This window comes from Leucopleurus acutus (assembly GCF_964270905.1).
Source record: "Leucopleurus acutus genome assembly, chromosome: 9".
Taxonomy (NCBI): Eukaryota; Metazoa; Chordata; class Mammalia; order Artiodactyla; family Delphinidae; genus Leucopleurus; species Leucopleurus acutus.
The window spans coordinates 57,988,925-58,001,911 of record NC_139144.1 but is presented as its reverse complement, the minus strand read 5'-3'; the positions used below and the strand labels follow the sequence as shown (position 1 = coordinate 58,001,911).

Here is a 12,987-nt window from a genome sequence, read left to right as displayed (position 1 = left end):
TTCCCGCTGGCGTCCCTGTGGACCTGCAGCCGTGCCGGGCGTGGAGCCACGCTTCCTCGTGCATCCCCACCTGTTGCCTCCGGCAGCTCCTGCCTGCTTTCCTCCCCCAGGAACTCCTGGCCTGTATCCGGGTAGCTGTTTTCTTAGCTGCTTGCAGGGTCTGCTCCCCGGCTGAAGGCTCCCCTGAAAACTGTGGCCGTATCTTTGGCCAGCCTGGAGAGGGAGCTTGATTTGGCATCCCTGCCAATAGTGGAAGGAAAGAGACATTTTCAGACGGGTGCAGTGTGGGTCACTGCAGGTAAGCCTCGTAGTCAACCCTTACTTTACAGATGTGCAGACTGAGGCTCGGAGACGAGAGGCAGTGACCCAGCGAGGAGGAGATGAAGCTGGGACCCACCTGCACGTTGACTGCAGATGTCTGTGTTGCACAGAGCTGCGGGCACGTGGGAGGCGGGTGATCTCGTGGGAGAACGGGGTGGGGGGAGCGGCAGTTCCGCTGGGTGAGGAAGGGGCGCTCTTCTCCCGCATTCAGTGTGTACTCCCCTGCCCTCGCCTCCAGATGTGTTCTTTTGGGTCCAACCCTCTGGGAGCTGGCCGCAAAACCGCAGGATTGCTTCAGGCCCTACTCTGGTTCCGGGGGGCAGGCTGAGCCTTTGGTTAGTTCTTCTTCCTGATTGGAAATTAGAGTGACATGTGCCCGTCCATCACCTACAGCTAGTCTCTCATTGGTTCCCCCTCTTCCCGTTCATCCTCCGGACAAATTGCAAACTGTACGAAACAGGAGGTTAAAGGTGCCGATTCTCCTAAGGTGGGAGATTGTTAGTAAAGCGGCTGGAATGGCGAACCTGAGCACCAGGAGATGAAAAATGAGGTGCGTTATAGAAACCCTTCCCGATCACACGGTGTACCATCCTCTGGGTTTCCCATGCATGCTTTAGCTGTAGGAAGTTTTCCTTGAACCTGGAGATTTCGTTTTAGAAACCCTTCCCAATCACACGTGTACTATCCTCTGGGTTTCCCATGTACACATTTCTTTAAGTTTGTAGCCAAATTTCATTGTTGTTGTCAATTTGTCTTTATGACATTTAATATGTGTGAAACATTGTTATAATTTGCATTTCTTTGACCACTACTGAGATCGGACAGTCTTTCCTGTCTTTACTTTTTTTTTTATTGTGATAAAATATAAAATTTGCCATTTTAACCATTCTTAGGTGTACAGTTCAGTGGCATTAAGTACATTCACACTGTCATGCAGCCATCAGCACTATACATTTCTAGAACTTTTTTATCAGCCTAAACAGAAACTCTGTAGCCGTCAAGCAAGAACCCCACACACTCTCTCCCTCAGCTCCTGGTAACCTCAAATCTACTTTCTGTGGCTCTAAATTTGCCTAGTCTAGTTATTTCATATAAGTAAAATCATCCAATATTTGTCCTTTTGTGCCTGGCTTCTTTCACTCAACATAATGTCTTCAAGGTTCGTTTGTGTTGTAGTGCTTTCTGTGGTTGAATAACGTCCCACTGTGTGTATGGACCACGCTGGCCTATCTGTTCATCTGTTTCTGGATACGGGTGGTTTCCGCACCAGGCAGCTTTTTACATGGAGACAGGACCTTTCCAGCTACTTGCCTCTGTTGTGGGGACGCTTGCTGAAGCCTGGAGAACCTGCGTCTGCCTGCGGGGCGGGGTGACCACCGCTGTTGGGGGTGGTGGTGAGCTTTCAAGGTAACTTAACCTGGGATTGTTTAAAAAGCACAGGATGAACACTGTAATTGTTCCTGTGCTGACACTAACTCTCATTTGGTTTTCTTCCTGTTCACTCCATGAACGCAACAGCACGGAGCAGGACCTCCAGAGAGCGCACTTCATCGTTTGCTTCTAAGCAACGAATCATCTTCCGCAGATGGAAATTTACCTTGTTCTTGAAGTTCCCCAGAGGAGCCACCTGGGAGCCCCAAGTCTCTGCTGGGTGACCTGGGCAGGCCATGCCTAACTGGCCTCAGTTTCCCCATCTGTAAAATGATGTAAAATCCCTTCTAAGAGATTACATGTCCTTCCTGGACAGACAGATTAAAAAGTACCTTTTAAATTCAAGTCCAGTTTTTTCCTTGCTGTTCGTGCTTCAAGCCTGTTCCCCTCTCCTGTGTGAAAAGCACTGGTCAGCATTCCCCCCAGAGAAATCCTGTATTTATTGCCCACACCTGTGATGTCTGTGGTCCCGCGGCCTCTGGTTAAATGACAGGGTGGAGTCCCCGGTGTGAGCGGATGGACCGCAGCTGCCACGCCCACTGGGTTTCTTTCTTGCTCCTGTTTGACAGGCGCCTCCCCCCGCCCCCCGGTGTCCAGCCTTTCTCCGGAGGCCTGGCAGCTCTGAGGTGGCCTTGGGAGACTTTGCTTTCTGCCTCTCCGGATGTACTGCCCCCTCTCTCACCACCGGAAAATAAACGATGCTGGTTGTCACCTGTTTGCTCCTCAGCCACCAGCTGTGCGAGAGGTGAAAATTCACACTGCATCAGTCTCCCCTGAGGTACGAGGCCACTCACGGGCGTTTTTCTTTTTCAGAACAATAAATCTGAAGAATTCAGTGCTGCAGCAGGTGCTGGAGAGGAAGAATGAGGTCCTGTGTGTCCTGACACAGAAGATAGTGACGACGCGGAAGTGTGTGATATCCGAGCACGTCCAGATCGAGGAGAAGTGCGGTGGCATGGTGGGGATCCAGACCAAGACCGTGCAGGTGCGCTCCCAGCGGGTGGAGGTGCCGGGTCAGAGGCCACGGGGGCCTCGGTCAGGGGCCTCTTCGGGTGGGGTCTTCATTCGTCAGGATTCTTTCTGTAGTGAGTTAACAGAAATCCAACTCAAATTGGTTTAAACGAGAGAGAATTTATCGGCTCACGTAACTGAAACATTTGGGGTGATCTAGCTTCAGTCACCTCTGGATCCAGGCCAGGACTCAAGAGAAGGTTGTGGGCTGCCTTCCCTGGGGTAGATTCCTTCTCATATAAGCTTGTGGGGAGGCAGCTCCTGGCTTTCTTCCCACCTCATCCCCAGTGGAAAGAGTGCTTCAGGGCTAGCACTCACTGGACCCTCCCGGTCCGTGCTCATTCCTGAAGTAAACCCAAGGCCGGGGTGATAGGACACTTGGACGGGCCATGCAGGGTTGGATCAGGTGCTTTCCCAAAAGCAAATGGGTCAAATGAGCATTGGCTAGGTTGACGCACAGATGACCCCTAGAGCCCCTCAGAGCCAAGGGTCTCAAAATGATTCCTTTGCTTTAGCTGCCTTAAATCCCTAATGGATTGAGTTAGGGAAGGTAAAGATCTGTACATATGTCTTTATATACATACACAGATGCTTCTGGATTAAGTTACAGACAGTCTTACCAAGCTGATCCCTGAGCTTCAGTGGAACCGAACTGGCACCGCGGGCTGCAGCCCCAGACTGTGTCCCCTCCAGCTTGCCACGGTGCCCGATATTCTTTTCTTAGAGATTTACTTCTTGGGGTAACTTTCAAATTATACTAGAGGACCCAGAAAAGTTGTATTTAGGAGGTGGAGATACAGGTCCGGGGCTGGACTCTCCCTGGGGTGGGCAGGCCGGACAGAGTGATGAGGCCTGATGGGAGATGGCTTCAGCTGGCCCTGCCGATATTTCTATCCACGGTGACCCCCACCAAAGGCCTGGAGCCTGCCTGGGAGTCAGGAGACCAGCTGGCATCACACTGTGACCAGGATCAAGTTGCTAAAGATGTCTCTGATCTCCAGCATTTGGGCAACGAATAGCTTCTCACCTTCCTCCCCAGGCCACGGTGGGTGACAGGGTTTGAAGGAGAGAGCTTTGGTGCCTGACTCGGCATTTCCTGCCCACCCTTCTGTCATCCTTGTGCCTCTCCCCGGGTTTTATCTGACTGCGCCGTGTGCCATCCATGAGGTCCAGGAGGATGTGCTCGGGGGGTCTTGCTCTCAGCTAGGTTCTCCTAGTCGGGCTGTCTTACCACTGAGGATTTTCTGAGGATTTCAGAGTTGTTTCCATAATCCTCCACGAGGGAAATGAGAAGTTATCTTGTTTTTTGTCTTCTTTATTCAGCACCATAGACCTAACTTCTTGTATCCCAAACTGGGATCTCGCCTTTGTGCCACCAGGTTGGCCATTGACTTTGGAATACGTGTAGGACATCATGAGGCCGACAAGGATTAAATCCTGGCCCCTGCCCGCTGGTCCCTTTTTCTGCTCCATTCCATGGGCATTTCCCTGGCACTCTTTGTGCACAGGCACTAGGCTGGCCACATGGGGGCAGGAGAAACCTGGGGGAGCCTGAGCACACAGGTGGGAGCATGCGCTCTCGCCCACAGGTGTCAGCGACGGAGGATGGGAACATCATCAAGGACAGCAATGTGGTGCTGGAAATCCCGGCTCCCACCACTATCGCCTACGGCGTCATCGAGCTGTATGTGAGAGCAGACGGCCAGTTCGGTGAGTGTGCCTCAGCTCAGAGCTCTCTGGAGGCGGTTGAGCCATTGCGGAGGGACACCCCATCTTCCCCTGAGACACACACTTGTAGAGGATCCCCCGCTGCTCTGGGGATTGAGAAGAAAGAGATATCGGAAGAGTTTGGGGATGTCTCAAGACAAGTGAGACGGAGGGCCGCGGTGGGAGGGTGTTGGTGAGGGATGCCCAGATGTCGGTGTGGGGCGTGCTTCACCGACAGGGCACAGGGCGAAGAACGTGGGCTCTGCATTTGGACGGACCGGGCATCGGCCCCAGCGCCACGGGGTCCTGTGAGGTCTCAGGCAGCTTGCTGAAGCCGCCTGGGCCTCAGCTTCCCGTGTCTGGGAGGGGAAGGACATTCCCTCACAGGGCTGCGGTGAGGACCAGGGTAGATGAGCTGTGTGAAGTGCCCGGTAGAGCGGTGGCTTAAGTACTCACCTTAGCTATTAATAATACTGTCATCGTTGTGATCATCTTACCTCCCGTCCCCTGTAGGGAGCCCACAGAGCTGCATTTGACCTTGCTGTCTGATCAGCAGTGTGTTCAAAGCCGGGAGGTCACTGCATCACTTGAAGAAAATAGGGTTTTACAGTTGGTGTGGCTTGTCTTAGATACTCACGGCTCTTCCCTCACACTCTTCCCAGGAAAAGGTTGTGTCAAACCCAAGAAAAGTGTCTGACTGCTTTTTGGGGACATGAGTTAATATATGTAACATCATAAATAATTAACTTTTTTAGGTATGATCACATTGTCATGGTTATGCTTATGAAAAGCGTCATCTTAGTTTTTAGAGATTTACAGTGAACTCTTCACAGATGAAATGGAAATATGTCTGTGGTTTGCTTCAAGCACGATGGCGGAGAGTGAGGGGTGTGTGTGGTGGGTAGAGGTGGGGGAGGCCATCACAGCCGGTCGATGCGTGTGCGGAGGCTCCCTGTACTACTCTGTCCCTGTGCACTTTCGATTCTCCACGATGAGAACATTGTAGAAGGGTGCCGTGACGGGCCATACATGTCCATGGCTGCCTCCTGCCCTTCCCCCAGTTGTTTTCTGTCAGGTGGCGGGGACCAGGCCAGGGATGCGGGTGTCTTCCGGGAGTCAGCCTTCTGCTCACTCGGCCACGCGAGGTACCACCGTTCAGCTACAACCGTGGGCGCTCGGAATGCTGACTGTCCTATGGGACAGTGGACAAGCCCGCGGATGTGTAAGGGACGGGAAGGGCAATCACCGACCCTCCCTCTTTCGTTTCGCACGTAGAGCAGCCTGTGTTTCGGGGGGGAGACAAGAAGCGAAGGTGCCAGTTGTAGGAAGTTGGTCTAGGGGTGGGCCAGGGACGCATGGGATACCAGGAATACCAAGAATCGTGACCAGCAAGCATCCTTTAGGTCTAAGCTTCCAAATTTGTGTCATCCTGGGCACGATGAGTATTCTTTCTCTTTGAAAGACTATCCGTCCACTGAACAAACTGCCTATTAGATGATTAAGTTGCCCCCCCAGCTTTGGTCATCAGCGTGTGATAAGCTGTGTGACCACGTGGGCATGTGTGACTCCAACCCAGGCTGCTGAGGCCTTGGTTATCCTGTCCAGATGGATTGGTGGTGGAGCTGTTGCTTTTGTCAGGCTCTTTGGAAGCTTGGCCCGCACCGAGGATGCCCATGAGTGTTCTGAGGACCCTTTGGTGGCTGGGGGCCAGGCTGGGGCTGCCATTCCAGGCTTTGGGGCCCCCGGGAGCCCCTCCCTGTTTCTCCGAGGAGGTGGAGGTGCTCTGCCCTGCCTGCAGCTCTGTTGGGGCACCTGTCGCTCCCACAGCGGGCGTCTGTTTTCTCAGATGGGGTTGGAAAGACAAAGCCTGCCTGGCGAGGCTCTCCTGTTTGCATTTCAGTTTCAAGCCTTCTATCTTGACTTGCTTCTGCTGTCTTGAAAATGAACTCTTTGTGCTGCTGAGCAGAGGTGCCCTGGGGAGTCCTCAGGGTTCCTCGGGCTCTCTGCCCACACCTGGCCTAGGAGGCCCTCTCCTTTGCCCTCTCCTGCTGCTGCCTGCCCTGCCTGTGCAGCTTGGTGGTCAGGCCCTTGTTCGTGTGGCCCTGCCTGACTCTTAAGCCAGTTCTGCTGCTTTTTCCCATCTCTTTTCTGTTGCTCTTCCTGCAGAACGTTCTGATCCGGCTTCATAAACAGCCCTACGGGGGCTGGAAGGGCCCTTAGGAGGCTGCTCGATCTCTCCTCCCACCTTCTGGGTGGGAGTACAGTTGACGAGGATCCTGGCTGTCTTCTGAAACTTCGAGAGGAGGCCACTCCCTCTGTGTCCCTTGGGGGAGGCATCTGCGAGCCCGTCCTTGACGAGGGGTTCGCTCAGCCACGATCCCTCCCTTTGCCAACAGACCCCCCCCCCACCTCTTATGGCCAGTCAGAAACATCATGTTATTGTCTTGAACTTTAGCCTTTGCTTTGTAGAATTAGGCATTTACCAGTGTCCTTTCAGCACGAACTTCTGATTGGGCACCTGTGGACGTGAACCTGTGCTTCCCACCCTCCCGGGTCTGTGCACTTCTCTGCAGGTCCAGAGGCCGACACCGACACCCCCCGCCTCGTTCCCATCACAGACTCTTAATTGGCTCCTCTGCTTTGAATCTTTCCCATCCTAACAGTGTAGCTGATGTGATTATTTAAAGATACACATTTGGGGCTTCCCTGGTGGCGCAGTGGTTGAGAGTCCGCCTGCCGATGGAGGGGACACGGGTTCGTGCCCCGGTCTGGGAGGATCCCACATGCCGCGGAGTGGCTGGGCCCGTGAGCCATGGCCGCTGAGCCTGCGTGTCCAGAGCCTGTGCTCCGCAACGGGAGAGGCCACAACAGTGAGAGGCCCGCGTACCGCAAAAAAAAAACCCACACATTTGGTCACTTCACTCACCTGCTCGAACACCCTTCTGAGGCTCCCTTTGTCCCAAGATAAAGTCTGCCCTTCCAGGCACGTCGTGTGCAGCCTTGCTTCTCATCACCAGCGCCTCCCAACGTAGTGATACAGCCAGCGTTAACCCACCGCCTGGGAACCCTCCACTCTCGCTTATCGTGAGCCTCTGGAGTGTGCGCCCTGCCTCTTGGCCCGGCTAATTCCTACCAGGCTTTTGGGGGCTACTTAGACACTGCTTCGTCCAAGAGTCCTTTGCTGCTTCTTTCTCCACACCTGCCACTCTGGATTCAGTGACCTGTCCGCCTCTTCCACTCATATCACACTTACTGTCAAGGCCTAGGTTGTGGTCCTGTTGAATCTCTGGCTCCTTGCAGGGCCTGATGCTGCGAAGAGTGAAGGAGTTGGCAGTGCCTTCAGGGGGGCTGTGCATATGTGTAAAGGAAGAGTGGTGCTGGGGTCTTGGACTCCCAAAATATGGTTGGGGGGCCCCACAGGGCTACTGGCAGGATTTGAGGCTGTGTTAATGGTCATGGTCCTTGTCCTTGGGGAGCTTTCCCTGGGGGTCAGTTCACGCTTATCCACCTCGGTGCCTGGTGCATAGGGTGGAGCGAGCCAGGGGCATCCTGGATGACTAGGAGTGTGGGTGGGTCGTCGGGTGAGTAAACGAAAGCTTGTTTTCTTTGTCTTTAGACAGCCGTCCTGTCTTTATGGATGTCATCAGTGTCCACAGCAATTGAAAATACGTGCTAATACCCATGCCTTTCACATGTCATGCAAGTACTAGGCTCAGCCACATTCTCATGCCATAGCCTGTACACAAATTATTAAATAGAAGCATAAAGTGAACCCTCATTCTTTTTTAAACATTTTTATTGGAGTAGAGTTGATTTACAATGTTGTGTTAGTTTCAGGTGTACAGCAAAGTGATTCAGTTATACATATATCCACTCTTTTAAATTCTTTCCCCATATAGGTCATTACAGAGTACTGAGTAGAGTTCCCTGTGCTGTACAGCAGGTCCTTATTAGCTGTCTATTTTATATATAGTAGTGTGTATATGTTAATGCCAGTCTCCCAGTTTATCCCTCCCCTCTTTCCCCCTGGTAACCATAAGATTGTTTTCTACATCTCTAACTCTATTTCAGTTTTGTAATCTTTCTAGATTCCACATATAAGCAATATCATATGATAGTTGTTCTGTGACTTACTTCACTCAGTATGACAATCTCTAGGTCCATCCATGTTGCTGCAAATGGTATTATTTCATTATTTTTTATGGCTGAGTTATATTGCATTGTATATGTGTACCACATCTTCTTTATCCATTCCTCTGTTGATGGGCATTTAGGTTGCTTCCACATCTTGGCTATTGTAAGTAGTGCTGCAGTGAACACTGGGGTGCATGTATCTCTTTGATTTATGGTTTTCTCTGGGTGTATGCCCAGAAGTGCGATTGCTGGATCATATGGTAGTTCTATTTTTAGGTTTCTAAGGAACATCCATACTGTTCTCCATAGTGGCTGTATCAATTTACATTCCCACCAACAGTGCAAGAGTGTTCCCTTTTCTCCACACCCTCTCAGAATTTATTGTTTGTAGATTCTTTGATGATGGCCATTCTGACTGGTGTGAGGTGATGCCTCATTGTAGTTTTGATTTGCATTTCTCTAATAATTAGCAATTTTGAGCATCTTTTCGTGTGTTTTTTGGCCATCTGTCTTGTTTGGAGAAATGTCTGTTTAGTTCTAATGCCTATTTTTTGATTGGATTGTTTTGTTGTTGAGTTGTATGAGCTATTTGTGTATTTTGGAGATTAATCCCTTGTTGGTCGCTTCATTTGCAAATATTTTCTCCCATCCTGGCGTTGTCTTTTCCTTTTTTTATGGTTTCCTTTGCTGTGCAAAAGCTTTTGAGTTTAATTAGGTGCCATTTGTTTTCTTTTTGTTTTTATTTTCATTACTGTAGGAGGTGGGTCAGGAGAACCCTCATTCTTTTTTTTTTTAACATCTTTATTGGAGTATAATTGCTTTACAATGGTATGTTAGTTTCTGCTTTATAACAAAGTGAATCAGTTATACATATACATATGTTCCCATATCTCTTCCCTCTTCCGTCTCCCTCCCTCCCACCCTCCCTATCCCACCCCTCCAGGTGGTTCTTGTGCTATGCGGCTGCTTCCCACTAGCCATCTACCTTACATTTGGTAGTGTATATATGTCCATGCCTCTTGCTTTGTCACAGCTTACCCTTCCCCCTCCCCATATCCTCAAGTCCATTCTCTAGTAGGTCTGCGTCTTTATTCCTGTCTTACCCCTAGGTTCTTCATGACATTTTTTTTCTTAAATTCCATATATATGTGTTAGCATATGGTATTTGTCTTTTTCTTTCTGACTTACTTCACTCTGTATGAAAGACTCTAGGTCTATCCACCTCATTACAAATAGCTCAATTTCGTTTCTTTTTATGGCTAATATTCCATTGTATATATGTGCCACATCTTCTTTATCCATTCATCCGATGATGGACACTTAGGTTGTTTCCATCTCCGGGCTATTGTAAATAGAGCTGCAATGAACATTTTGGTACATGACTCTTTTTGAATTATGGTTTTCTCAGGTTATGTCCAGTAGTGGGATTGCTGGGTCATATGGTAGTTCTGTTTGTAGTTTTTTAAGGAACCTCCGTACTGTTCTCCACAGTGGCTGTATCAATTTACATTCCCTCCAGCAGTGCAAGAGGGAGAACCCTCATTCTTGAGTTCACACAATTTTTACTTAGCAAGGACACACTGTTGCATTTTTTTTTTGCGGTACGCGGGCCTCTCACTGCTGTGGCCTCTCCCATTGCGGAGCACAGGCTCCGGACGCACAGGCTCAGCGGCCATGGCTCACCGGCCCATCCGCTCCGCGGCATGTGGGATCTTCCCGGACCAAGGCACGAACCCGTGTCCCCTGCATCGGCAGGCAGACTCTCAGCCACCGCGCCACCAGGGAAGTCCCACACTGTTGCATTTTTACCTACAACTTAGTTACTTTAGTTGGGCCCTCAAATATGGAAGTATTTAAGGGGCATTTCTTTTTATAATTTTTAAAAACTTTTTATTATGGAAAATTACACACATGTTCAGAACTACAGATAGTAATATAGTGAACCCCATGTACCTACCATCCAGCTTCAATAACTAGGGCAGTGCATGTTTCATCTATAACTTTCCCACCTCTCTCCACCCCTACTCAATTGTTTTGAAACAAATTGTAAGCATTATATTATTTTGTCTATAACTATTGAAATATCTCTAAAAGATAAGGCTTTAAAAAAAAAGACTAGTCTCTTCATACAGATTCATATAGAATATATTCTTTTGTGTATGGATTTTCCTCTCAACACGTTTATAAGGTTCGTTCATATAATTGCAGAAAATAGTTTATTAATGAAGAATAACTGACTCTCCAAGAGCCACGTAACCACTTGTGCACCTAAATATATTGTCAATAATTCTGTATCAGTTCAGTCAAATCAGATTTATCAATCAAATTCTAATTTTCTCAGTTAAATATGGTGGGTTGTTTGTTGGAGTTGGTTTGTTCCAGTCAGGCTAAGGAAGTACTTCTGATGTTTGAAAGGTTGCTTCCTGCCTGTTCACGAGAACCTTATGTTAAGAACAACCATTTCTCCTGTATTTGTAGGAAGTGGCTGAGTTTTGGTCAAATAGCATAATGTGTAGGAAGCGGGTGTATGAGGAAGAGGGTGGACACGTCCCCCTGCCCTGCTTGATTTAGGTAAAGCCAGGTCTGGGATGTGTCAACAAGGCTGACCCTAATGCCCAGCTTGTCCTTTTCCCCTACATTACAGAATTCTGCCTCCTGCAAGGGAAGCACGGGGGCTTCGAGCACGAGAGGAGAAGTGACTCTGCCTTCCTGGACCTCCTGCCCTTACGAGAGTTTGCGTTCTGGGACACGCCAGATGCTGGGCAAGGGCTGCCTGCCTCGGATGGGCCACTGAGTGTTTTAAAACAAGGTATTGCCAGCAGGCTGGGGCATGGTGAGCTGCTGGGTAATTGAGTGCCGTACCCCAGGAGGGGATGCGCCCTTCAGAAGCGGTGACTCCTTAGTGACTTCATGGAAAACATTTGAGGACAGACAGGACGGTGCCTGAATCAGTTCTAGTTCACTCATCAGGACTCACCCTGGTCAGATCTTAGGGAACCTCAGGTCTTGGATGGCCTGTTTTAAGGAAGGGGTAGGAGGCTGAGGAGGGGAAGAGTTAGGGGCCTAACATTTTCTTTCATCTGAACCACAGGAGTCTTGCTGACTACCAGGAAGAGCTAGTCAGCAGCAAGGAGAGAGAACCCAAGTTTTGCGTTTGTTTCATTTATTCCAGGCTTCATTGCCAAGACAGGCAGCGCTTCGTTAGCTTCGCAAAATGCTCCCTTGGAGGCCCTTATCCACGTGGCCTGAAGCCATGAGACGCCAAGGCATCCAGCGAGGAGGAGGGCAGTGCCTGTGACTTGCCTGCAGCAATTCCTTTCGCTCCCCACAGCATTTTGTGTTTTTTAAAAAAGTTTCTTGTAGGGGGTAGGGCAGGAATTAGTAGGAGTGCAGTATATAGTGGAAGAGGAGATGGGCAAGGAGAAAGAGAAAGCGAATAATTAAGAGCTTAGGGAAAAAGAGCTAGAACCAGCTCAGAATATCTCTGGCTTGGAGGGTTGGAGGAGAGACTCATCAGTGGGGCTTCAGTGAGTCCCAAACCAGAATATAGATGCTTTTGTTTCTGTAGCAGAAATATCAATGTTGACAGAATTGGCAGTGAAGGTCCAATCTTAAGGCTTTCCCATCTCATGCAGGGCTGCAGGCCCCCTCACGGTAACTGGGTGTGATTTTCAGCTGCCATTTAAGCGATGTCAATGTCACGGGTTAGAATCACATCAGCAGTGGTGCTACAGCCTTGAACTGCACTACAGGAAGTGACACGACAGGCTGAGCTTTCTTATAATTTCCTTACCCACCAGTCCACCCTGTCAGTTGGTCATTCCAGTCAGCCTGGCATGGAGAGGGGAGGCTGGGCAGTTTAGGCAGGAGTAGGGTGGGCACCCGCCTCTGTGCACTTGGACCCTAGACCAGCCAGGACGGCCCTTCTCTCCAGGCTGGGGCTGGCGAGGAACTAATTGTGTTTACAGAGCAGTTTTTGAGTATAACTGTTGTCTGGAATTTGACATCAGCGGAGGGTGCATTTGTGTATTGGTCTGCATCCCTGTATAGGAAAGCTTTGGTTTATCAAATTTTGTTTTTAAATTCCCACTGGGCTTAAGTCACTAGAAACTTTTGACCATCTTAAAATGAAAACGGAAGATTTTAAGGGGAGCGGCTCAAGCATCCTGAAGAGGACGTTAGTAATCCAGCTGGGATTCTAACCCATTCTCCAGGATGGGTGAAGAAGAATGGAGAAAGTGGAATACCTGTGTTTGCCCAGGGAAAACTGTGCCAGCCCCTTGAAAAGCATGCATTTAATATTAAAGGATACAAAATCTGTAGTGTATTAGAAAGATATGAAAAAGAATGTTATTTTGGAATTTGCACGATGACTCTGAAGGT

At 49.6% G+C, this 12,987-nt stretch overlaps 1 protein-coding gene across 1 annotated transcript in view; it reads left to right on the top strand.

Moving 5' to 3' along the window:
* GSDME (gasdermin E) overlaps positions 1-12,987 on the top strand; it is a 59,654-nt gene that overhangs the window by 31,042 nt on the left and 15,625 nt on the right. Inside the window, exons 3-5 of the mRNA XM_082845883.1 lie at positions 2,566-2,737; positions 4,353-4,473; positions 11,249-11,413. Coding sequence (XP_082702009.1) covers positions 2,566-2,737; positions 4,353-4,473; positions 11,249-11,413 — 458 coding nt within the window. The remainder of the gene's footprint in view (positions 1-2,565; positions 2,738-4,352; positions 4,474-11,248; positions 11,414-12,987) is intronic.